A 27981-nucleotide genomic window follows, 5' to 3' on the forward strand; every position below is an offset into this window, starting at 1 on the left:
CTAAGTGCACGTAGACCATTTATAACCACTGACCTTATAGTATCTCAGGAAAAACACAAGCTATACCTAAGGTATTATCTCAGCATAAGCCAGGAAACGTCACACTGAAGATATGATAACTTAAATTAGCATCATCAACTTCTTACCAGAAGTTTCTGTTTGTAAATTTTTCCCAAATCAATCATAAACATCTCAGTTGATTCTAATTCTATCTATTTCAGTGCAATTAAGGAAGTCACTTCTCTAAGTTTCTTAATAAGGTTTAGTCAGGAGATAAATGCCAAGTTTGAACTAAAAGTCAAAGATGATAGATAGGAAAGAGCATCAAGCGCCCCATCTGAACTAAAATTTAGCTACAGCTTTAATTGGCCATGTGCCAATTAAATGTGCTTGTAACAGTCAAACATATCCATCAATGTTGCAGGTTTTAATTATTTCCCACAAATATTTTCTTTCCATTGTCTTTTTGACAAATTGTTTTCTTTGCCCGTCATTCTATGGCCTGATTTCCACCAACCCTGTTTTCTTCTCACGTGTGAGATCTTGTCTGTTGCGACCTTCTTTCTCTCTTTCATATGCCCTGCTCTTCTAAGAAGATGGAAACCATTCCCAGATACTTGGCTCTTTGCAGCCATTTAGACAAAGGGGATTCTCCTGGGAGACAAAGTACAGGACCTCCCTCTCCTATGCCCTTGCTTTTCATGAGTTGATCTTGGCTATGTCTTTGTGGGACATATTCATTGAGGAAGAATGGGTGACCTGTTTACCTGGCATGGCCCTCCCTCTAGTCCTCATCAGATGGCCAAGAACAGGGAAAACTGATAATATGTGTGCTTACAAGGAAGCTAACAACCTCCAGATTCTATGTCTGTCCAGGTACATGGTATTTCTACAACGGAAGGGAATATATGAAGACAAGATCACCTACAATTAAATTGTGATTCATATACATTAAATACACTGCACTACACATACACACACACAGAGAGAGGGGAGGAGAGAGTTATTTGTCTTACAATATCTTACATATCTTACAATGGCTACCTAGTTGGGGACTGAGGGGATCGTGTGACAAAAATCATTCAGCTAACAGTGGCAGAGCTAGAATTTGAGCTCTGGTATGAGTGGGGTCAGAGTTCCCACTTAAAAGTAACCCCTTATTTAGCCTCAATAGTTACCTTCAATGTTTATAATTAAATCAGTTAGCTTCACTATTACAAACTAAGGTTGATAACAATTACTGCAGCAATGATATATACATATACGTGTATACATATACATGTATGTGCGGGTGAGTGTGTGTGTGTGTGTGTTGTATACCTAAATGGTGACTTGAGTGAAGGTGACTGACTGTATAACTATTTCCAAACCTGCAGCTGAAAAGGGAGAAATGCCAACCTTATCTTAAAACATGTTCTTTCTTCAATTTGGTACATGACTCCAATTTATCTTGCACAATGTTAAATTAGCCTAGATAAATAGTTATAACAGTCTGCAAGCAACCAATTCAAAGTTAACTGCTGTTCAAAATAAGGATTTTGGCTATTCTTACAAAGAATATTTTTAAATTATTGTTAAGTGTGTGTGTGTGTGTGTGTGTGTGTGTGTAAGAGAGAGAGAGAGAGAGAGAGAGAGAGAGAGAGAGAGAGAGAGAGAGAGAGAGAAATGTGCCTAAGTGTGTAATGATATGTATATCAAGGTCAGAGAACAGCTCTGTGGAATCAATTCTCTCCTTCCGACTTTATATTGGTTTCAGGAATCCATCTCAGGCCTTTGGGCTGAGAGGCAAGCTCTATTAACCACTTAACTATCTAGTGTCCCCAAGAATATTTTAGGAGACCTTATTTTTCCTTTAAATCTTGAATATGGCTGTATTATCAGGAAGGAAACTCACCCTGAAGTACAGACACAGCCACTGATACAGGGTGAGGACGGAGCACAGGTGAAGTTCATGGCCAGATTTGCACACGTGGTCTCACAGTTTATACCACCAGCTGGTAATTCAGGGTCTGGAAATCTGCAGTCAAAATATTTCTTCCCTTCTGGGCAGGCGTGGACTTCACATATAAACATGGATAACATGGCTTTAACTTTGTATTTGTTCCACAATCTTATGCACAAGTCATGCGAACAAAACTCATAGACTGTCGATGCCGCCCCCGACCAGCAGGAAAGACACCAACACCGGGAACTCTTCTCACAGCAGTTTATTCAGGAACCTGGACTACCAGAGTGACCTCGGGAAAAGCTCCCACAGAACCTTTATCGTGTGCCTGGTCCTATCAGAGACTGCCACGTTGTCGCTCTTGGTTCGTGCATTCGGATCACGCCACCTCACGCTATGCCTTCAGGCATGCGCATAAGGGGCTTGCTCAAAGGCGCATTGCGCATGCGCATAAGGGGCACATTGCACCTGGGAAGCAGCAGGGGGTGCTGCTATCTGTGGCGCTCCACAATAGACCAGATCACCACTGTAGTTAAAGGATGCTCTCGTTCTATGATAAGCTTATCAACATTACCAAGGCAGAGTCTGTTCAGTCCTCAAAATTTCCACAATCTGTTTCAGACTTGAAAATCTTAGCCACCTTCCTCACCGTTCACCGAATAGCTCACATAGAATTTTTTGAAGTGAAAAAAAAAAAAAATGGTATGTTGATTAATTCAAACACACCAATTTCTAAGGACTAAAAAGTAGAGTAAATTTTGATGTATTTACCAAACCATGATATGAATATTACTTCCTGATTTTGCCTTGTCTCCGAGGCATTATTTTCATCATTTTTTTTTAAACTATACAGTGATGTACAGAAGTGGCCAGTGTTACAAGGCATGATGGAGGTACCTGTTTCCCGGAAGGCTTTGGGGCTTTCAGAAATCACCTAGGACACTTCCGTGGGACCAAAGGGATAGATTCGTGAGGACTCCGTTGAGAAAGCAGGTTACCTAGACATCCCTGATTTAACTATGCGCTACCCTGAAGGGAGAGGGGCCTATTGGGGATTGCCAGTAGCTACCGCGTTATCTGCAAGGCCCAGTGACATAGAGAAGTAACACATAGAGAAGCCCCAGACTCACTTGAATTCTGACAAAGTAAATCTAGAACGTATAATTCAAAGGCCATTTTATTGTTTTGTGCTGTGTTCTAAGAAACAAGGTCGCACTATCAAGCCAAGGTTGGCCTGTAATTCCTGTCTACAAAGTAAAATGCCTTTAGCCTTTTTAACTGAAAGTATAAATAGGTGCCAGTATTTTTGGCTGAAAGGTAATTTATTATGATGTTCATTCAAATAAATAACAGAGCCTAAATCTCCCTATCTGACAGAATGAATTCAACCAAGAGTTGTCACTTGCCCAGAATTTTTTTGCAGGCACTGAAAATCTGAGACTTACTTATTCATCTGATAAAAATGCAGACTCATGTGGTTCTCTCTAACTTGAAGATCTTCAGGATACGTATTCCAGTGGAAAGTCATGTTCTAAGAGAACTGGCAATGGATGTATTTTGTAGGCCTTTTGTTTTTATTTTTCATTTTTATAACATGGTGGTGCATAAGCCAGGTTTGCTGAATCTGGCCTTGGAATACGAACTGCCTTGCCTCCACCTCCTCACTGCTGGGTTGCAGGAACATGCCTCCTCGCTCTTACTCTATGCTATTTTCCACTTGTTGCAACTAATCCTAAAACCTTGCTACCTAGACACACCCCAGGACCAAGGAGCACTGACGTTTACCTTGGCAATTGGTAGACGGTCAAAATCTCTGGCATTGCTTTTGGCAATCGGGACCTAAGCCTCAACAAAATCAGCTGTTTCTCATGCGCACATTAAAAGCTGTGACGTGTCGGTCCAGCTGGTTGTTACAACCAGCATCTGGGTTACACATTCCTAAAGCCTTTCAGGCACCTGAGGTGGCGCTGGGGTAGACAGAACAAAGGCTACACGCCGTGGCTGATGATCCGTGTCTCTAGGCAGCCTTATCCTCTTACCTCCATCTGTCCTAAAAATACTCGAATTCTTCATGTGAAAGAAGTCAGGAGTCACTGGAACACTCTGCCTTCTACATGCTATTGCTATAGGCATGTGTTCAAATGCAGAGGCTTGCAAGGGACTGGATGCCTGCTGTCAGAGAAGTCTGAGAAAGGGTTTGAGATACATGTTCCGCAGGAAAACCTTTATCTGGAACTCACCAGTAGAGGGTGTTGCTAGCTCATCACATTTTACAGTCCCATTTGAACACTGGCTAGAAGTAAAAAAAAAAAAAAAAAAGCAAAGTTAACTTATGAACCCAAATCTCGAGTTTTCTTCAAATAAATCACTCCCCTTCAGCACAGCTTGAAGACAGCTCTTTCATTTTGATATATTTTACCAAACACCTCCAGGCACAGGTCCTTGTTGGAGACATGAGAATAAAAACATCACAGCACCGTTACTAGCCTGACCCAAACACTTCTATACTAGTAACAGAAAAAAATAGACAATTCATTTATACAACATGACACATTCAACACAAAAGTACATTTAAAAACTTTTTTTAAAAAATCTGTTCATAACTGACGTCTGGGTGGTCAGAGGAAATACACCCTGAGCGATTCTAAAGAATGGATGGAGGTTATAACCAGGAAGAGAGAGGAAAATTCCAATGGTCAGTGGACATACTATACTATGCTTAATCAGTTGCCATGAGAAGAGGTGGACAAAAGAAGTGAAGCCAGACCCTGCTTTGTAGTCAACATTTTGGAATGGGGTGGGCTGGGAATGGGACTACACAAGCAAGGAGATAAAAATTGGGGTGTAAGATGAGTAAATTGTAATAAATTTAAAAATTTTTACAGACCCAGAAAAAAAAAGATTTTGTTTCTGTTGAACTGTACTATAAAGGCCTTTAAACACAGAAGTGAGATGGTCAGTTTGAAGGTCAAGACAATCATCCTGGCAGCATCACTGAGGATGAACTGAGTCACAGGTGAGTACAATTGATTGTAACATTAAGAGGAAAACCAGGTTCAGACAAATGAACCTTCAAACTCCTTAAGAGGAGAACATAACGGGAACACACGCCAGTCCCAAGTAACTCCAGAATGGATTTCCCTTCAGCTGTAGAGCAGACGTTGTATTCTATACTTGCAAAATAAAGAAACTGACATATCAAGGGCCACATTACATGAAAACCATGCACACACATCTCTTAACAACAGAATGTCCCTCTAAGGAGTGTTAGTCCGTACTGCAAATGCTATAGAGGAACTGAGACAGCCATGTCTACTTACTATACTTCTGGTTTGGGGACATTTGACATGTTCACAAATAAGGTCACTATGCTAAATATTTTTTTATTTTGGCACTAAGGAAGGGAGGGTTTTGTTTTACTAAGTCTAAATAAGGAATGTTAAGGATATTAAATTCAAAAGAAAACTCTTCAAACATTTGGAAGGAGACTACAGACTAGGACACCAATACGCAATGGTTTTGCTATGGTTTATTCCCTCCCAAACGTGTCTTAAGGATTGGTCCCCCACTGTAGCGCTGTTGGAAGGTGAGACTTTAAAAGGTGGAGCTTAGGCACAAAACTATGTTTATTATCTGGGTGACTCTTTAAAAGGGTGGTTGTTGCAAGCAGATTTGGCTTGCTTGACTCTCTCTTTCCTGTGGATCTAAAACTCTTGGACCCTTACAACTGTGAGCTAACATTTACAAAGTGTCCACCCTGTGGTGTTTTGTCATAGCAATGTAAAACAAAGAAATTCTTAGAAAAGTGCAAGAAAGAACAGGTAAGTGGCATTGTTAAGCCAATGGGTTAGGAAAGGAAGAATGGATTTTACCTACATGAGGAAAATAAAATCAAGTCAAATCCAAGGTTGTTGGGGTTTTTGAAGGCTGAGTGTATTGAGCATGAGAAAAAGAGTCAGAATGATTCTCGGATTTCTGGCTTGTGAAACTGGAGATTGTAGTATATTCTACACAAGGAAAGATGCAATGGCTTCTTTGTGCTTTAATCAGGGGGTGAGAAGGACATAGAAGTAATTATAAAGGTAAATTTGGTGTGAATGATAACTTGCTGTCAATACAAAATGAGCTAGGAAGGAAGATCTGTAATGGAGCGAGCAATGCCAAACCAGGTGCCCGGGCAGAAACCCCAGTGTTACTATCAAGTTGCTTAACTACATGTTCCCCAATTTCTACTCATGTATAAATTGGAAAACATGGCAGGACCTATCTCTTGCAGTTAGTCATGAGTGCCTAATTAATAGTACTCATGGCATGCTCAGAACAGAGGCAGGACAATGGAAAGCCCACAGTCCTGCCTTGAGAAGATTGCCATCATTATCTACACATCGTGAGCACCTGCAGTGCAACTAAAAGGAAGGCACTGGGAGATAGGTGTAGGTGAATGGATATTATTGCTATGTGGACAGGCTATAACCGGGCTGTGTGTTGTTTTATGAGTGTTATTGAACAAGGCTTGATGTACATCATGAGAAGATGAGTGACCCGCATGTGCGTTATTGTTCGGAACTATTTAAGAATTTTTTTTGAACCAGTAGATAAACCATAAATCTATAAGACCTCAGACTACAGGTCTTGAATTTGAACTACTACCCCATTTCCTAACATCTATTAAAGAACCAAAGCTTCTTAAAGGGCTTCTGTTTCACCTCATGACAATTAAATTTAGGAATCTCTTCTGAAATCATCAGTATATGTCTCAGGCATTTCATATTCCATAGTCTAAAGTGATATATATGTGTTTAACATATTCATTGACACCTACCATAAGCCTGAGGGTGTTGGGATAAGCTCCCCAGGCTGATAAATGCTCCCTCTATAGTGACACCTGCAGTGATATCTATAAGAAAAAAGTGAAGTAAATAAAATAAGATGCATATTCTTTCCAACGCAACTGAAATGACAGCAGACTCTGCTCTGCAAATGGCCTCTATATTCATTCACCATTCTACAGCACTTCCCACAGTCCTAAATAGACACAGAAACTAACTAGACATAGTAGCTACAGATTTTGAATGTCAAAATGTTGTAAACTGTTTGTTTAATCCCAACAACAGTCACTGAATACACATAAGAAAAACACATCTGCTGTATCTTTTATACCTGTGTACAAAACAAAGCCATCACTTCCTGTGGGGGCTAAGGACTTTGTGCATGAGAAGAGACGTTATACTTCTACCCCTCATGTGACAGGGAAATGTAAACCTTGTCTGTGATTGGGGTGTGGAGAAATTAAGTAGTAATAAGCTTCAGGATTAACTACTGGAGTCCCTCTGGGTTTCTGAAACTTTCTGGGAGTAGCTCGCCACATTAGGAAAAAGCAGACAATAAAACAAACAACCACAAACAAAAAAGACATTTAGCGTTTTAAAGAAACAAGAGCCTAAATTCATTCGGCCTCTCAGAAGAAAAGCAGATACAAGCTGATTGTTGACAAGCAATCTCTGTGACTTACATAGGAACACAGAAGTTAAGTGTCTCTTCATAGAATTTGCCTTCAGGACAGTTGCAGCCTTCAGCACAGTCATCTTTGCACTGCTCCAGGGAGGAGAGAGATGTGCAGGAGCGAAGGCACAGTGAGGAACAGTGGTGGTAGAGCATGCCCTTCTGACATACCACAGCTGTGGACAAACAAATGTCGCCTAAGAAAGAGTCTCACAGGCATAGAAACATGTTATTTTCACTCATACATCCAAAGTAGGTACAAATCATTAGACGGACACTATCTTATGTGAGCACATCACTGATTTGATAAAAGAATCAGATAAATGAATGGATGGATAGGCAGGTAAATGATAGATAGGTAGATGATACATAGACAGATAGATGATGGATGGATAGATAGATAGATAGATACAAACAATAGAGATAGATATTTGTGATAGATGATAAATAAATAGATAGATGATAGGAAGGAAGGAAGGAAGGAAGGAAGGAAGGAAGGAAGGAAGGAAGGAAGGAAAGAAGGAAGGAAGAAGGGAGGGAGGGAGGGAAGGAAGGAAAGAAAGAAAGAAAGAAAGAAAGAAAGAAAGAAAGAAAGAAAATATTCCTAGCCTCAATAAGAGTATAACACGTTGGTTCCTATTCCTCAGATGCTGTTAGCTTAGACATTCTGTGTCATCTTTAATTCCTGTACCATATTTATTTGCTCCTCCAGAAGATATTTTTAACAGTCTGAGTAAATTCCTGTGTTAAGTTTAAATCTTCACAGTCCTATATCTTTAACCTAGTTTGCTCATCATTGCTTTGATAAAATATTGACCACAACCAGTTGGAGGGGAAAGGGACTTATTTGGCTTACACATCGTGACCATGGTCCATCAAAAACAAACATAAGGACAGGAACTCAAGCAGGACCCGAGTCGAGAGCCAGGGAGGAAAGGTGCTCACTGGGGTGCATAGTCAGCTATCCTTTCTTAAGCAATCCAAGAACACCTATCTAAGGGTCGCACAGCCCATGGTGGGCTGAGTTCTCTCTCATCAATTAGCAATCAAGAAAATGTCCTGCAGTTATGTCCCTAGGCCAGTCTGAAGGAGGCAGCTCCTCAGCTGGGGCTCTCTTTTCCCAGAGGACTCAGTTATACCAGGTTGACAAAAACTAACCACTATGGCCATCATCACTTTTGTCATATTCTTGAAACCTAAGTAAGCATTTATTCCTTTACAAATGTGACACAATTTGATCTTATTGATTCATACAGTGTTTGGGTTTTTTTTTTAATCACATTTATACTTTATTTTTTCAAAACATTTTCTAAATTCTATTTAAATAAACTGGACCTAGTTAAAAGAATCTAAAATACACCTGCACAATGACGACAGCTGACATGCCACTGTGGATGGGGGAGCTCTCGTGAACTCCTACCTCTAGATTAAGAACTGTAGGCCATTAATGGCTGCTGAGAATCAGTCTCCTCCAGAGACAAACTCCATGATAGGTTATCTCATTCCAAGTGCTTAGCTCTAGACACATATACATATGAGCAACATTAAATGGACTCAGTAGGTCGCACTTATACACATATGTGCAATAATAATAATTACAGAAGAGGTCATAACGTTGACAGGGAGCAGGGAGCCACGGGAGGAGTTGGAGAAGAAAAAAAAGTAGAAATGACATAGAGTAGTCACGTGTGAACTTCTCAGAATAAACCACTAAATTAAAAAACGTGGTATGGAATTTTCAAAGAATTAATAAAAATACTATTTTTTAAAGTTTTCCCTTTACTTAAGGTAAACAAAAATCTAAAATACACTAAAAAAAAAAAAACGCCTTGACCATTCTGATTCAAAGATAATTAAAATTATGTTAGGCGTATAATGTAACTTTGTGAATACAAAAGTAGAGAGTATTTCCAGAAACCGTAAGTACAGAAAGAAATGAAACAGAATTTGGAAACAGAGGAGGGCAATGTTGACCCTAGTTGTCTTGGATCTTGGATTTCACTCTTGTGGGGATGGAAACTACTTTATAAAACAAGAAATTGGAAAACCTGGGTGAGAGAGATGGCTCGGCCACTAAAGGTTAGGCTCACAACAAAACATCAAGAAATTGGATGACCTTTCAGCTGACTTCCCAAAGATGAGAAGCCTCGGAACAGCGATCAGAAGACATTCTGTGTAAGAGACCAAAGGGCTAGTGTTTCCAGCTTTGCAGGCCCTGAGCCCTGCTCTTATAGCACAAGAGCAGCCAAAGGCTGCATGGAAACAACTTACAAAAAAAAAAAAAAAAGAACCAGGAGGCCCAAGGTTATAACTGGGAAAACAATTAAAGGACGCATATGGAATCGCTCTCCCTTAAATGAAACAGCAGACATGATAGCCAGGCACATTAGACTCCAAGAACATGAAATAACAGCTGCCTACTACATATTGTACCTATTTAACTATAGATCGGCTGTGTCACTTATAGAATCATCCTTTCCCATATTCTTCAATATTAAAATATGGCATTTCCAGGATAAGGATTTTTTCAAATTTTTCAAATTATTTTTAGTGCTTCTTTTCAGATACATCATCATGCTTAAACTTGGTAACGAATAATGGGAAGTTACTAGTGTTCTTTCTCTCTATGTCTCTCTCTCTTTTCTCTTTCCTTCCCTCCTTTTCTCCATCCCTCCCACCCCCTCCCTCCCTCCATACCTCCTCTAGCACCATGTGTTTAAGGGAAGGGTCTCTCAGATGTTAAGCAAGCATTACAGCACTCAGTCCTCAGGTTATAAGTTCTTTCTTCCAACATTATCTCCAGTAAAAATAAACTCTGTATTCATTTGTTTTCAGTACGTATACACTATAAGGACATTTCAAATACTTTATATACAGTATTGACATCTTTATAAAGAATTAAGAATAGTAATTATGAATACAAACCTTCCTAAGGAGTTACCTGCCCATCTGTCTGTGCTGTTGTACTCACCACAGAATGAGATCTGAGCTCTGAAGTCAATGGGCACACCGCGCTGACCACACAGGTAGGCGTAGTGGGCTAGAGCGTTGCACAGGCAGGGGCTTCCACACTTGCAAGCATCGTGGCGGCACAGCTGATAGTACAGCCCTGGACTGACGTAGACATGACAAGGAGCAAAGAGCTCCTGGTGGATGACATCACAGTGTGCTGCATAACCAACTAACAGGCGAAGAATCCATGAGTTTTTCATGTGCCAGGCCAGACAGTACCCCAGAATAGGGTACCAAACCTATACAAGCATCTCTCCCTTTCCTAGAATGTTATTGTGAGTGCCAGATAGTCCAGCAACTCACACAGGTAACAACATCAAATGCACATTCAATCACCTTTGCACCAAAAATCTAGTGTACCTGAATAACAGGAACAAGAGAAGTGTTTGCCACACTCAGCCCACACCTGTGGACCACCTCAGGAAACCTGCTGTGAGGAAATGGAGCTTACTGTCCCCAGTAATTTCATCCATGGATGAAAAAAGTGGTTCCAGATAATGAATGAAAGGACAAGTTTGTAGAAAGCACAATTATCCCAGAAATGGAGTTCACTGCATTCCAATGAAGTCTCAGGGGTGAAAGAAAGTAGGGCAGATGCCACAGAGTCATCCAGCGCCGTGCAGTGTGGAGTGTCTGGCAAACACAAGAGCTCACCTTTGTCTGGTTAATAAATCTATATGTGAAAGAATAGGTGAACGATGAATAGGAATTAGGACTTGGAAGATGTTTTGAAGTCTTTGAGACATAACCATCATTATATTATTTAAAGCAGGGTCCTACAATCACAACCTCAAGGCAATTGCAGAGCAAATACAGTCCTGCACAGCACTGGCAAAACAAGTGTGACAAGATCAGGGCGATAGTCTCTTTCAGAAAAAGGAGAAAAGGTGAGGGATGTGGTTTCTTGGTGTAAGTGGACCTTACTTGAATTGGTTCCCTCAGAGATAAAAACTAGTCAGTCTTTGTACTGCCATTGTCATTGAAGAGATGGTTGGACATCAGACACTTTTCACTTTCCAGGAACACTGAAATTATTCTGTTGAGGATGCCACGCATATTCATTTGTAATAAAACATTTTCACTAATTCCACAAGCATCTTATACAATGCATTTTGACCATGTTCACCTTCCCAGATCCAAGGCATTCTTAATAATAAAAACCCTGGTAGTTATCTAAGTACTATTTTGCATTAAATATGCATGCATATGCAAAACAAATAATTGTACACTATTGATTAACATATTCCTAACTCCAAGAATACTGAAAGAGCAAAATAATGCACTGGCAAGGCCATTGTTTGTACCCTAAGAATTTATAAATGAAAATGAATTAGAAGTGCCATTGTATAAAGGGTAATCCTAGAAGGCTCTTGTGAAGAAATATCCAGAGCCCTTGTCACAGTTACTGACTTTTGTCTATTTTCTACCTTTTCAGCATCTTTCTGAATCTACCTATTTTGAATTTTTTAAGCATAGTTTACAGCAAAAGTACAAAAGAAAATTTCTAAGGCATATACCACAGGAAGCATCAAGTGTTGGAGGAAAGTGGTGGATAATGTGGTAAAATGACACCTAGTGAAGGTTAATAAAGACCCAGTCAGAAGGGACAGCTTATCAAGTGAACCCCACTGAAACCTTTACATGGTCACTTAAAAAATAATAAAGTCATTGTAACATCAAGGAGCAAATCACCAATGTTAGAAACAAGACATTAGAAAACCAACTAAGATTAGTTGAAGAAGTGAATTCATTTTTAAAGTATCAGGATGGAATGAAGGGGAAAGGGAAATGGGATTTAAAAGTCGTCAATCACTCCTTCATTGCTGGTGGGAATGCAAACTAGTACAACCACTTTGGAAATCTATCTGGTGCTATCTCAGAAAAATGGGAATAGGGCTTCCTCAAGACCCAGCTATTCCACTCCTTGGAATATACCCAGAAGATGCTCCAGCACACAACAAGAAAATTTGTTCAACCATGTTCATAGCAGCCTTATTCATAATAGCCAGAACATGGAAACAGCCTAAGTGTCCCTCAATAGAAGAATGGATAAAGAAACTGTGGTACATGGAGAGTGGGATATTACTTTCTCACATACTCTGGTGCCTCATCTTTGACCATGTCCCCTGGAGGGGGAGACCTGGTGGCACTCAGGGGAAGGACGGCAGGTTACCAAGAAGAGACTTGATACCCTGTGAACATATACAGGGGGAGGTAATCCCCCTCAGGAACAGTCATAGGGGAGGGGAATAAGGGGAAAATGGGAGGGAGGGAAGAATGGGAGGATACAAGGGATGGGATAACCATTGAGATGTAACAAGAATAAATTAATACAGAAGAAAAAAAAAGTCGTCAATCATCCAGGCTAATACTCTACCCTACTCATGAGATTACAAAGAGAGAGAGAGGGAGAAATTTACAATCCTTATTTGGATAAAAAGAACTCCTTATTTTTTTTTAAAGCATTGGGTGCAATATTATGTGTTCTTCTTAGCACATCGAACTAAGCTAAGCATGAAAGCCATTGAACAATAAGCACAGCCCTTAAACATAACCAGTACAAAATGTGAATATTGTACATGGGTTTTCAGCAACATATAAAAATTAACTACATGAAAGTGGTAAAATAGGCAAAATAAGGAAACAAATTAAAATTACAAAATGTCTAAGTATGCACATTAGATTTTTGTCCTGAAAGATTCTTTTTTTTAGTTGAGAAACAAAGTAGCCTTTAACGTGGTTTACATGCTGCAAGTAGCACTAAATAGGAGATGCTCTTGGGTTATCAAGCTAAGGAACTGAAGCTGAGCATCCTGGCGTGACAACAGCAGCCTCCCTGTGTTCCCTGCATCTGAAAACTCCAAGGCGCAGTCCGTGTTTGAAAAGAGGACAATCATAAGTACTCATGATGTGTATATTTTTACATGTAAAGTATTGGGTTGTGGTTTTTTGTTGTTGTTGTTGTTGTTCTTTTAAATAGCTTCAGTTCCACATAAAAGGTGTGGGCTTAGGCGTATGATTCAACAAAAAGCACATAAGGAACAGCAGTTCTCTTATCGTAGTGAATAAATCATAATTTAAAATCATAGCATAACATTATAAAATTAGAGTAACAAATTGGACATCTTCCCTAAGTCTACATGAAAAAAGGAAGACTTACTGTTCTGCTGGTTAACATTACAGGGGTCCACCATCGGGACATGGACGGGTGCGAAACAAGTGGAGGACACCCTCCACGCATGCGCATGGAGCTGTGGGGTTCCTTCTATCATGCCTGATGGAGAACTAGAGAGCCAAAAAAAAAAATGTCCATCATAGTCTCTTTCATTCCTTTTATTATTGCATACCCTCCAAATATTCAAATGAGTAAGCACTCTTTTTCCTTACTGTTCAAATAAGTCTTAGTAATGCAAGTTTCCTAGTGGTTTTTAAGCAATATAAAGATAAACGTATCCTGTTCTTGACTTTTTTTTTCAAGGTGCTAAAGTATGGGCATATATAATGTTAGTGGATCTTCATTTCTGCCTTGTGAAGAAAACACCCTTAATGCCCATTTTATAAAGAAAGCAAAACAGTAGCTCGGAGAAATGCTCATCGGGTTTTCAAAGAAAGCACAGGATCAATCACATCTGGCTCCCACACAGCTACCATGCATCACGCACACACCCAAAACTTCAATCTTAGTGTGCTCTAAGGTGAATGCGGAAACGGAAGTACATGGTCCACATCCTCTATTCAAGCCATTGACAAATAGTATAGTGTATAATACTCTATATGCTTGGCTCATCTATCACTGTATATTGTATGGCCTGAGCTACTAAGCAAACATACTAGATTAAAAACTGAGGTGTAAACTGATAGAAAGTCCTCCTTTGTTCACGTTTACACACTTCTTCGGTTTCCTAAGCCGACCGAAACAGAAGGCAACAACCAAACCACCTTTTAAAAGTGAAACTACAACTTTGAGGGCCTAGATATGAAATTTCACCTTGGGTGGCCATCAAACACCACTAATTCAAGTGATTTCCCTATCAGGCACTGTGCCAGACCCTGTGAAGACTATTTACACAGATCAAGGTAGACCCAGCGCCCTGGAGGAATATATTGGCCGTTCTCTTAGGCCGGTGCTCGTGGTTGCAATATGTCTGAAAATGAAGGGTGGGCTTTGACCTCTGCTCCCCCAGTGCCCCTGAAGATGAGCGCCTTAATCACCACCCAGCTGAGAGCGCTTCTTCAGGGGCCAAGGAAGGCAAGAAAGGGGGAGGTGCACATGGCCGTGCATGAACTTTTCCCTCCCCCTCCCTCTCCCTCCCTTGCCCCTCCCCCACCCCCTCATTCCTTTCCTTGTTTCTCAGCGAGCCTCCAGAACACTAAAGAGCTATAAGAAGCCTAACAAAAAAGTCGGATTTTGTTCAGATAAAGGTACTAAGACTCAAAGAAAAACCAAAAAAAAAAAAAAAAAACCTGCATGACTTCTAATGACTTCCTTCCCCCTCTGTCCCCAGCCTTCCTCCCTGCCTCCCCCTTGGAAAACAAAATATCCCCTGGTTCCCAGGAAGAGCTACCCAGACTCCCACTCTCTTATTTCATTTAGCTGACTTAAAACAATAAATTTGTTAAAGATAGGAACCAGAATGTAGGCCTGTTTATTTATTGTATTTCAATTTTTTAAAAACAGCCTTTCAGTTCGCCATACTTGACTTACTCTAACAGGGCATGTAAAATAAATTCCCAATTAATATTTTTCCATTAAACTCTGTTTGTAGATTCACATTAACCTTTGTCAAGTAAAAAAAAAAACTTTTAACTGCTTTAGTTTGAAAGGCCAAACAAAGTTTGAGAATTATCTCTGACTGAAATATTATCCTGCATTCTTATCGCGCCCGAGTGTTTATGCACGGAGGAGACTGGTGCCTGGAGACTGGCAGACAAGCCTACCATCTGTTAAACACTGACTGCTAACCCATGCTGGCAAACATGGCCGAGAAAGAGGCCTTGGACATCTTTTCTGGACATCTAAGCTAAGCCTTCTAGCATGGTTTCTGTTTTGAAAATGTGACAGAGACATTGTTATTGTAACCCCAAGTAAATAAAACAAAAGCAAATAAGTTACATGAGAGATAATGTAAAATAAATTTTGCTTTACAATTTTTTAATTAAAACGGCAACTCTCGTTGCCCATTCAGTGAGCTTCTTGGTGGCCTGTTAAAAGTTCTGCTCAGTTCAGTTGACAATACAGGATAGACAAGAATCCTGTGACTATGGGGACCAAGGATAGGTCCCTAATTATCATAGGCTGGCAGTTTGGTGTAAAAAAAAAATGAGAAATGATCATTTCTTTTTACAACTAATCTGGATTTAATTATGGCTAGATATAAATTAATGAAAAAATAATGTCTTGAATTGGTTTGACCATAAAATCAGAGTTGATGACCAAGCTTAGAAAGGGGAGAACCACAGAGAGAAAAATTATGTGTGAAGATATTCTTAAAAATCTGTTATTTAGAGAGCCGCTCTTGTATGACATGTTCTACTGCTCTGTGGGTTCTGAACACACAACACACACTTTACCCTTCATATCCTACCATACCACAAAACCAGAAATGCCTTCTGGAACACCTCAGATCAGACTTGAGACTATTGTATGCTATAAATTACAGTGTTTATACTGTAAAAAAGATTTTTGTACTTATACAAACATATAGCTTCATTTTAGAAAATGTTTTTTAAATGTTTTTCTACAACTATTACACCCATGTAAATATCAAATTAATATACCTCTGGACTATAATGTGTTAGGATGTTTGATTTTTAGGGATTGTCATTTAACTTGTTGAGTTGGGTCTTATCTTGAAAGTCATTAAATTTTGGCTTGAGATTAGGACAACATTTTCAAAAATGTCTGCAATCTTATACTACACAGTTGTATGAAAGAGCATTCTCATCATTGGTGATTATAAAATCAAAATACTGAGTGACTGTGAAATATGTTGAGAATGCTGTATATACTACAGTATGGCATATTTAATTCAAGTCTCTATATAAAAATGAACAAGCACATCCATCTGCCTTTTATGCAGATTTGTACTCTCACTTTTAATAAATGGTAAAATTATATGTATAGGAAAGAATTGTTTAAAATAATTTTATTATAGTTTTTTGCCACTATATGTTGGATATAAATCTTTATTTTTATGCATATATATATATATATACCAAGGACTGCACAAAGTTCTATGGGTAAAAGTGGTCTTGTGGGGGAAAACTTTAAGAAGCCCTAAGATAACTGACTTTGAATGATCTGTTGGTTCCCATGGGGTCTTAGACTCTTCTCTAATTAATATAACAAAAATAACTACACACGTTAAATATGATGATCTATGTGAAGCCCTTAGCCAGTGATTGCTGACCTCCTATCAGTTACGTAAACATTTTTAATGAATCGCTCTCCTCTACACCAGCAGCCATTAAACTCAACAAGCTGTACAGAAATCATGCTTACAGAAAGTCATCCCTGATGTTGCCGTTAAAGGTGCCGCACAGTCCTAGTGTCCTTCTTTTCCATGCACTAGAGAGCTGAATGTAAATTCTTTCTCCATCAATAGCAAACAAGATCTTTAAGCCAAATGTCGTTCTTAGGAGAATGAATAAGGATGACAGAGTTTGAATTTCAACAATGCCTGTAGGAAAAGGACAGACACAAACGGGTGTCGTCACATACAGGTAGTGTTCTGAGATGACAGAGGACAGCATTAGGCTTCTCTTTCTGTGACACCGGAAGTGGCTAGCTAGCTGGCAGGCTTTGCTTATGCTCCAGCGCTAAATCTATCCCTAGTGGCTGATTATTTTTCTCTTGTGTCCTGCCTTCTATCTCTTTTTCCCGGTCTTCAGCAAGGATTTCTGACAGACTCCTGCTGTCAGCATGGAATTTCCATTGAGAGACATCTTAAGGAGTGGATATTGCTTAGATATTTGAATTCTACTCATCTTCTTCATAGAATGTCAGCTTGTGTGTGTGGTGCTCATGTGTGTATATGTATGTGTGGAAGGGGCGAATGGTGACACATCATCTCCTTCAGAAAATTCACCTTACCCTGCAAGTCTTGTGCCTAGTATTGGATGCTACACCTCTGAGGCTACATCTTTGTCCCAAAGGGTCGTATGCAAATCATTGAGTCTCTCATTTTATTGTGAGAATCTGTTTGTGCAAATTCTAGAGAAAAACAATACTTGAGAAAAAAAAACTTGAGAAAAACAATAAACATGGTAGCCCCTGGTATTTTGTTGGTGGAGGGATACAAGAACTCAGTAAATGCTAGGACATCAGACAAGACAAAAATGGGACCTTTAGGCTGTGTGTGCTGTTGATGCTAATGTACTCACAGGATCACTTCTTACCGTTCAGAGTGAAGCCTTGGTTAGGACTGGTGAGGATTTGGCCTCCCCTACTGAGCGTCACTTGTTTGTTAAAATCATCTTCCAGAATTAGAGTTATAGACTGAAGGCAGACCAAACCCAGGTTCTACAGAAAGGTCAAAATATTGGTGAGAAAAAGAAAGAGAAGGAGACAAGGAAGGAGGGAGAAAGGAGAAAGAGAAAGAAGATAGAGAAAGATTATGTACAAATAAGACTTTCTGGTCTATAAGAAGGCTTGGATAGAATGAAACAACTGTTACATAATCTACTTCATGTAACCTCACCCTTAGCAATATATGGTTTGCTATGATATATTGAATATATTACATATACATATATGTAATGAAAAATGTTTCATAACATTTTCAGTGAAGTACCCGTAGTTGGTTTCCACAACACATAGTTTTTCACTTAGCTAGTACAATTGACAAAACTGTCAATAAAGACCACAGCTAAGCAATTTAGGACTAATTTTGAAGTTAATTCAAGGATTAATAAATTGCAATAAAAGAATGAGGCTCAAGCCAGTGTGGCAGCTCACAATTATTATCACAGCACTTCGGATGCTGAGGGAAGAAGAGTACTACAAAAATAAGGTTAGCAAGAACCTATCTCAAAAACAAACTATCTGGGGAAAAAGCAAAGAAACTACTTTATAATGTTTGTTTGAAAGGAACTGTGGTTGGAATTAAATTAGATTGTTAAGGATTTTGGAAACTTTTTGGGGTTTGTTTTAAATAAATTATTAATGTGATTACTTAAATAAAAGATCTAACTTCAAAATTATAATATGTCAAGAATTATATATAATACCCTGTTACACAGCTGGTTTGGTGGTAAATTAAAGCTTAGTCCTCTCGTGAAATTGTACATTACATTTTCAAAAAGCAACATATACAAGTAAATTCAATCTATATTGAGTTTTATCTAGTAAAACTTATTTTGTTTTCATATGTAAATATATCTAAAATGGAGGTTCTATACATCATCAATACATGTAAGGACTAATGGGGAGCACTATTCATTCTTTTGTGATTTATTAAGAATAATGACATCTTAATAATCAATACATTAAGAATAGTGATTTACTTTATTCATCAGTGTTGGACTTTGAAATACGATAAATCCTCTGCTTACTGCTAGGGTCATGCTTACCTGTTCACAGTGAGCTTTCTGTAAAGTAATTGTGAATTTATCTTTTCCAGTTCCTTTCACAAGGATGTACTGGCACAAGCCAATGAAAGAATAATGGCGCCCATCAAAGGTGGTAAAATGTGAATCCCCCACAACAGAACACTGAACTATCAAAAATAAAGAAAGAAGGAGAAGAATGTAGGAAAGGAAGAAAGAAATAGTGATGTTAATTCCTAAAAAAAACAACAAGACAACTTGGGATAAATTAGCTAGCATACTTCAAAATAAAAGATAAAGCATTAATTTAGATTTACAGTTCTGACAAATTAAGTTATTAAATTTCACTAAAAAGTATTAAATGGGTTTTATATAGTTTTAGGCTTTATGTTTTGCCATTTAACAAAATCTTATGAAAGTTGCCTATGCACTGGCACTAGGCAGTCAATTTTCCTATTATCCTCCATATGTAAATTATGTTAGAATTCTTATATATATGAGATACATTCATAATAACCAATATTACTTTTCCTTCTAAATTAAAAACTATTTTTAAGATATTAAAATTTGTTTTTTAACATTTTAGAAGATTACCTGGACAGTCATGCTCAGTGCAGTTCCAAACTCCACCAACACATACACTAAACAAAATTATAAAGACATTAGCCTGACATCAAAAGTGTGCTGACATTTGCCTCAATATATTGATTTAATGTACAAAATACATCAAGTTAATAGGTTTTCTACTATCTGACTAGAAAAACCTCTCTAAAAGAGTTAAACTAATAGTTAGGAACTGGCTGGCTCACAAATGAATATCCACTATGTATCTACTTAATGTCATCAGACATTGACAAGAGGAAAGAGCCTTCATCTTGTGTAAGATAAACGCATCATCCCTCCTTCACAAACAGGTGTTTCTGAGGAAAGAGCCTCTGATGCCGTCAGCATCTGAGAGCAGGGCTAGTTATAAAATTGCATGTCTTTTCTGTAATGTTGACAACAAAGAGAAAAGAGCCAGAGCCATGGAGGAACTCCATGGTTACCCAGACTCTGCACTAGTTTAATAAGAAACTGTAAACATTTTCAATCATGGCCCAAATTGGCAATAGACAGTCACTATATAAAGTATTGAGTACAGAAACCCAGGAACACCATCTAGTTCTAAGAATAAAAGTATGTGTTAATTAATGATTATGAATAACAGAAGCATATGGGCATAGGATTTTATGGAATTACCAAGTGAAATAATAAGAATGCAAGCACACAAATATAACCAACTTATGTAGTTTAAATTAAACACAAAGTGCGTCTCCGAATTTGCAGATGAAAAGAAGCAATGACTCTGCAAGGTACCTGCCATGGCCACGTTGTTCAACAGACTGACACTCAGAAATTACTTTCTAGCCCACTGACCACTTACCATTCAGTGCACTCTTGTTCAATTTTTGAACCGACTGAATAAGCTAACCCATGAAAACTACATGGGCAACTTTCCAAAGAGATGCAAGTCCCGTTCTCCATTATGAGGCCTGTTTAGGAAAAACGTGCGTCAAAGGAAATAGTAAGGGCTATAGTCTTTGAATATAACAATGCAATCAAAATTACGTCAAGAACTTGCTTATAGTAGCAGCTAGAAACAAAAATCCCCTCACTGCCAAGGAGTATTCTAGAAACCTGGCTCTCACTTGGTGTCCACTTTATGAAGGTTTATTGCAATGAGTTTCAATTTTCATTTCCTATAACTTACCATCAAAATCTCAATGTCTACCAAGGAGAAAAAAGGCAACTGAAAATTACGTCCTTGAATTTAAGGGAAGAAGAGGGAAAAAGGGGTAGGGGAGGTATACCCTTGGTTTATGTTCTGTCTGGCCCAAGACAAAAGAGATTTACACTATCGACACACAGAGATTAAAGAACTAGACGGTGCTACTCCATGGCCCAATGCAGAGCATTTGTTACAGATTTGTGAAAAATAAATGATGATGGAGTCGAATTTAAATCATCTCTCCCACCCACCAGCCTTTCCCATAGCAGGTTTCTGTAGGAAAAATCACTGGCACACCATAGCACATGGATTTATGCTCTGAAGCCAGATCCTTACTGGGTGTTTGACTATAAGCAAACACCTCAAGACTGTCACTGGGTCACTGTAATGGGAAGTCAGAAAAGGGGCTGGAAAGACCACATTTGTCGTTTGAGGACCTGGAGACTGAGCCTAGGTCTTTTGCATACTAGAGAAGTTCTTTACCTCTAAGCTGCATGCCTGCTCTTCTTCTCCTACTTTGTAATTGTTTTTGAAGGGCGGAGAACAGGTTGGTCTGCGGATATGGCTCAGTGGGTAAAGCGCTTGCTGTGTGTGTAGAAGGGTTTCAGTTTGGATCTCTGGATTGCCTAAAAGCAGGGCCTGCTGATGCCCACGTGCGATTCCAGCACTGGGTTATTGAAAGGCTTGGATGCTAGAACTTGGTAGTCAGCCAGGGTAGCCAAAATGGGAATACCATGACTCAGAGAAAGGCCCTATCTCAAACAATCAGCTGGAGCAGGATAGAGAAATACACATATATCAGTCTTGGGTGTCTACAAGCAGATGCACAATAGAACATACTTGAGTGGGCTCAGAAATACAGAGGGAAACAGAGAGGGTGTGTGTGCGTGCGTGTGTGTGTGTGTGTGTGTGTATGTGTGTGTGTGTGTGTGTGTGTGTGTGTGTGTGTGTGTGTGTGTGTGTGTTCTGGGAATAAATCTTCTGCCTTCTTTATAAGTGTCCATCCACACAGTAACTTAAAACATCACTTCTATCATTCGCTGTTATTTTCATTTCAAATATTAAAAATATACCAGAACTAAAATCTTACAACAGAAAACTCTGGAGGCCCTTTCATAACCTCACTTCCTGAGTCCAGAAAATAAAAATGGATAAGGTATTAAATATTACTAAACACTGAAAGAATAATTAATCACCTTGGAGATTAAAAAAATATGTTAGATTCCAATTCTCCTGAAATTTTTACCAAAAAAAAAGTCCTTTTTATTATTAAAGAAAACCAAGCATTTCTCTCAGTCACTTGGAGGATTGAATGATACAAGGGTATGAAGCTGCAATAGCTCCGATGTCTAGGAAAAAGGGCATCAAGACCACGATACGCTCTTCACATAAGCAAGCACTGCTTTAGAGTATAGCATGTTTTCCCCATGAGGCGCTTACCGTCTGCGCAGTAGCATCCGTCAAGGCAGTGAAGATTGCTCCCGAGACACTGCTTGTCAAACGTGCAGCTTGGCGGGCAACAACTGATGCAATCGCGGTGGACGAAGCTGTCATCACACTTATCAACTGCAATGGGCAGACAGTGCATGATGAGTCAACTGCATCCTCTTTCTTTCAAAACACAGTGTTTAGGATCTGGCTTCAGAGCATAAATCTGTGTGCTATGGCGTGCCAATGCTTTTTTCCTATAGAAACTTGCTATGAGAAAGGCCAGTGGATGGAAGAGCTGATTTAAATTCTGCTCCATCACCATTTCTTTTTTCACAAAGCTGTAATAAATGCACTGCATTGGCCCATGGCCCATATAAACAAATATGTCAGTGATTTTTTTTAATCTTGCAATTTCTTAGTTTTGAGAGTTGGGTAAACTGAATTCTAGAACAAGACTGAATTTTTTTTAATACATGGCTTAAGGAAAACAAACAAACAAACAAACATACTACATGCTGGGAAGTCATCCCTCCAATCTTGAATGGGGAAGCCAGCATGGGAACAGGCTCTAGCATACTCAGTGGCCGCTCGACAATAGGTTTCATCATCATCAGTTCTGGAAAGAAAAACAACAATAACAACAACAACAAACAGAGCATCATCACATGGGAGTCTAGACAGAATTCTGTTGGGAGCCCCTAGTCTTATGCAATGGGGCTCTGGTGAATAATATTAGTTGACATCAGAATATATGTCTTCCATGACACATCTCATAGGAGAAAAGAATGCAGAAAATACATACACAAGAGAATCTAGATGCATATGCCCACCTAAATTTAGTACAGTACATGTCAACACCATATCATAACTTTTCAGTAGTCTGAACAATATTCCTATGGGTCAAGTAAAAGCTATAATGAAAAACATTTATATTTAAATTTTAAAATTTTTTATATGTGTGTTTACTTCTACACAAAATATCCTAGACTTTTTAGAGTTTAATAATCATTAAATTCAGATAAAATTGAATGAAATTAAAACATACATTTATATTTCTACAAAAGTATCAAGGATGAACATTTTTTTCCAATCGCCTCATTCTGAGTTGCCCTCCTAAGGATTACATTCCTTCCATAGCGGTCCTTGCCATAACAGTCCAAAATATTTTCGGAAAGACTTAATAACATTTAACTTAAGATTTAAAAGGAGATTTTTTTTTCATCTCTTTCACTGAAGCTAGACATTTTTACAACATTGCCACCAGTAAATTATCTCTAATTATTTTTCTTGTAACCACTGTGGAAGCTCTCTAAACAATAATTTCTTATGGGATCTGCCAGTTCCCAAAGCAGATTAACAAGGAGCTTTCAAAATAAACAGGTTTATAACAAGGTAGCGAGCTTGGTTTTCAACCCAATCCATACTCAAGATTGGAGAGTTAAGCATCTTAAAAGATAATGACCTGAAGAATGTTCCATTCGGTGACTCCTAACATTTTCGCTCTTTGTTTTATAAAAGCCACCTTCTCCAATTGCCCTTATTCTGTGCTACTGTAATTGGAACCCAGTGGCTTATCTAGTCCAATTAATGGAGCTTTAGAAGGCAAAAGAGAAACTTATCCACATAAATTTCAGGAGCTCAGAAAACTCTCAAAGTACAGACAGAAAAGGAGTGTATGTGAAAAATTGTTGAGGTTCTGGGACAGATTTACCTTAAAATATGATGCACGGTTTACCTGAAAAAAAAAAATGTGTGAATGTTCCCTACAGTTGACAGTGATTTTGAAAGTTAACAGAGAAAGTGATTTGGGGCTTGCCGAGTGGTGTAACAACAAATATTAAAATATCTGCCATTTACTGAGTGTCTACGGTACTCAGGAACCATGCCTGTCCCACAGTCTTATGGCACCTGTTGAAAAGCATCACAATCAGGCTGGAAGGAAATCACTGTCCTCACTTACTGAGAGAAAATAAGCTTATTTTCCATTTGGATGGCAACTCTAATGAGAAAAACAAGCATTAAATAATACCTGTTTCTAATTCAATTGGCGTTGGCATGCCAAAAACTAAAATCATTTCTTTGCTGCCAAGTTTTTACAAGCAGAACCAGGAAGGCATAATTACAAGGATTGTTCTGTTCCTGCCCAAATGTACCTCTTCAGTGGAGCCTTGAATGCAGTCTTTGATCTCTGTGTGACCATCACAAGCTGCAGGAAAACAAGTGTGCCATTGCTAGGAACCTGCTTCTCTGCCACATTAGGATTCAGGTTTTCAGGGTAAAGCCTACATGGACGTGGTTTCTCTGTGCCTGTGTGTCACATGGCTTAGCTAATAAGCACAAAAGATGGGCGTCAAGTCCATTGCAATGTGTCATAATAAAAGCAAGAAGTGTGTCTGCGTTCTGCCAGTTCACCTTTTCAGTGAACAGGGTCCCTCTGAACCAGTGCCATCACAGAGGAAAAGAAAAGAATCCTTCATTTCTTCTTACTTAAGAAAAGAAGGGACAGGAAAGAAGGTATGCCCTAGAAGAAAATACTAGAAGATGGAAGCACATTCTGTAGTGTTTCCAACTTTGGCAGTCTCCACTAAACTCAAACACAACCCCCTCTTCTCACGTGACCTGCCCGTCCTGCCCCTATCCCTGTCTTTCCATCTCAAACACATGACGTAATGGTGAGCTAATTGAAACCACTAACCCTAGGGTAATTCTCTACCCCACCGTTCTGTTCAATTTACCCTGGAGAAAGAAAAATCAGTTTCAAAAAAAAAAAAAAAGTTAATTTTTCACTGAAAGCTCATATGATGTAGCTATTATAAGGGAGAACTGTTTTTATCTCTACTTTCCCCTTCTTTTCAACATTAGAACTCTGCATACTTCCTGGATGCACTGATATTCAGCAAAATAACATCATTAGCCTTCTGCGTATCTAGGTACAGCCATGTTTCTTCATTCTGATCCAGGAGATTTAGACTGGGGACTGTAGAGCTATATATGAACTTTCCAGGTCACGAACGCTAGCCCTCTGTTTAATCTCTCCCTTTCTGACAACTAACATGAAGACAAGAATGAGGAGCCAGGTTGGCCCTTGAAATGAAGAATAATACAAGGTCATTGTATATCAACAAGACTGCAAAGTCACTGTGGAGCTTATGGAACAGAGCCACGATGTTAATCCAAGAGCAATTACTGGCTGGACTTTTAAATGAGAGAAGTATAAACATTCCACTTACATTTATTCACCCTTACTTTGACTAGTGAAGCAGCCAAATTAATAAATAGAGAATGACTTTCTTGAATCTACCAAAAGATACTTTATCTCAGCCTACAAAAGGAAATGAGTGCTAAAGATGAGTATGACAAAACAATTTAGGAAAGTTCCAAACAATAGACACAAGAATAATTTGTGGAGAAAGAATAATTTTATTTAATTCCATATAAATGGGGAAATAAGGGGCATGCCTACCTTTGTGGATCCTGAAAGGGAAAAGGCCAGTTTAAGTAAAAGAACAAAGACATAACAATTGGTCTTTGTTTTTTTTTAAAGAGGAAGAAGAATGTTTCAAAAATGCGTACAAAAGGTCATAGACCATCAATGGGGAAGACAAACTCTTTGAAAGCATTGTACTTGTTTAGCAACCCCTGGATTGGAGACCGTCTATACAAGTCAAGGCATAACTGCACTCAATTCAAAGGCCATCTATAAAGCCAATCAGTTTGTTTCAATATTTGGAAAACATCATATATTTAATACACTTTTATAATAAGCAATTTGTCTAAAGAAGAGTATTTACAGGTAATATAATTTCAGCCCTTTTTTTTTTTTTTTTTTTTTTTTTTGGTATTACCTTTGTGGAAAGTAGAGATCTTAACCATCTACCAAAAAGTTAAATGGCTTTACTTCACCAAAAATTAGTTCACACTTCCACAAAAATGTTCAAGTGTACTATTTTTATTTCTTGTGACTTATTAAATATTCAGATATACAAAAATTATTAAAGTGCAACTAAATCTTCAACTTGACTAATCACATATACTTGATAAACAAAATGGGTAATTTGTCTTAATTTCTATAATGAACACAGAGTGATCAGTTTGTTGCCTAGACAACATTCAATTCTGAATATTGCTGGCCTGGGATAGCATAAAGCAATCAGTGGCCATGGATTTTTTTTAAAAAAACATTAAAGGTTTATTTCTAATCATTTCCAATTGGAATTGAGCATTTCCTCCAGTTGTACATAAAGGTATCGAATCACAATGTTATTAGCAACATGTGATTTTTGTCAGCAACTTGTCTCACTTATATTTTCATGTATTCTCATTTCAAATACTAATGGTTTCACTTACTTGCACAGATCATTAACACAGCTAGCAATATATAAGTATGGATCGATGTATTCGTGGCAGCTCAAAAAAGGAAACTGCAGCAATATCTGGCATTTGAAGAAGATTGCCTGTGTGAAAAACAGACAACAATCATCAGAAAGCTTGCGGGTCCATGAGTGTGCTCATTCCTCTTGGGGCAAAGCTACCTGCAGAACTCCATGTTCTCACCAGGAAAGAGCAGATCGCTTACACTTATAAAATGCAATAAACAACTTCCTATGTATTTTCTTGATGAATCACTGCATTGGTGAATCCTGTTATATCCCCTATTTCCGAAATTAATGTGAGGTCATTCCATATTACAATTACATAACCTGAATTCAATAATTTAATTACACTTAATTTGCACTAAAATGCTTAATGCTAACTATGCAAAATAGATTTGTGTTAAGTCCAATGTGCTGAAAATTTTTATAGCAAACTTACCTCAAATGCTGGCATTCCACTGGAACATGGATTTGGAAAGTCTGAAGGAGTGGGTACACATTTAGGGTCATCTAGAGTTTGCACCAGCCAGCTATTTGCAAACATAGCAATGTCCTCTGTGTAGTCCTCTATTGAAATCAGACATAAACAGAGTTCTATCAGAATCCTTTTCACAAACACCTCATCATGTAAATGTAATGTGTGCACACATCCACATCCACCCATGCATGAACATGCGCACAAATGAGCACACACACAAACACGTGCACACATTCTTAAAGGTCCTCTTCCGTTTTGAGAGTAAACAACAAAAAAAGTATTGAAACCATAAAAACATTTCAGAAAACACACATGGAAACAAGGAGATACTAGAAAAGAACCCGAAGAAAAAGATGCTAAGAAATGAACCTATTTCATCTAAATATTATGAACAGTGGATTAAGGCATGCTTTAAAGGGATCCCAGTATTAAGAAGCCCAACAGATCCCAGAATAATTAAGGGATAATATTCAGGAGTTCATATATGATCCAACATAGTCAGTGGTGAACAGCCTGTAACAAATCAGATTTAAATTGATTCACCCCTGGGCCTTTGAATAAGTTCAAGACAAGATATGGAAATAAATCCTGCCCCATGTTCAGGTAAAGCTGAATCTCAAATCTCATGGGCTTGCAGAAACATGTACAGCAGAAGAATTTGATATTGGAGCTTCGGATTTTCTGCCACCTAGACTTGACGGCCATAGGTCAGCCACTGGTGGCAAAGACTATACTTATTAATCCGAATCTCAAGTGGACTGCTTCACCAGTCTCCTTGAGCACATTTAAAGGAGGGGAATATGTGCAGGCTACTAGCTAGTGCTGGTTAAAGGCTTTGTTCACAGGAATGCTTTGCCCTTTGTGTAATATTTCAAACTTCCTATTGCCTGGGCAGGATAGTCAGGGTGGGCACCAGCCATTCCCA

The 27981-nt window shown here is 38.6% G+C and overlaps 1 protein-coding gene across 1 annotated transcript in view; it reads right to left on the reverse strand.

The window, feature by feature from the left end:
* Nucleotides 1-27981, reverse strand: part of OTOGL (otogelin like) — a 131249-nt gene that overhangs the window by 81079 nt on the left and 22189 nt on the right. Inside the window, exons 9-23 of the mRNA XM_084796611.1 lie at nucleotides 27018-27145; nucleotides 26553-26659; nucleotides 22715-22821; nucleotides 22215-22340; nucleotides 20430-20538; nucleotides 19601-19647; nucleotides 19031-19176; nucleotides 17858-17981; nucleotides 16962-17139; nucleotides 13620-13744; nucleotides 10419-10628; nucleotides 7458-7623; nucleotides 6768-6842; nucleotides 4186-4238; nucleotides 1895-2057 (exon numbers count right to left, since the gene is read on the reverse strand). Of these exons, the coding sequence (XP_084652737.1) occupies nucleotides 1895-2057; nucleotides 4186-4238; nucleotides 6768-6842; nucleotides 7458-7623; nucleotides 10419-10628; nucleotides 13620-13744; nucleotides 16962-17139; nucleotides 17858-17981; nucleotides 19031-19176; nucleotides 19601-19647; nucleotides 20430-20538; nucleotides 22215-22340; nucleotides 22715-22821; nucleotides 26553-26659; nucleotides 27018-27145 (1864 nt within the window). The remainder of the gene's footprint in view (nucleotides 1-1894; nucleotides 2058-4185; nucleotides 4239-6767; nucleotides 6843-7457; nucleotides 7624-10418; nucleotides 10629-13619; nucleotides 13745-16961; nucleotides 17140-17857; nucleotides 17982-19030; nucleotides 19177-19600; nucleotides 19648-20429; nucleotides 20539-22214; nucleotides 22341-22714; nucleotides 22822-26552; nucleotides 26660-27017; nucleotides 27146-27981) is intronic.

The sequence above is a fragment of the Acomys minous genome (genome assembly GCF_964271855.1).
Source record: "Acomys minous genome assembly, chromosome: 9".
Lineage (NCBI taxonomy): Eukaryota > Metazoa > Chordata > Mammalia > Rodentia > Muridae > Acomys > Acomys minous.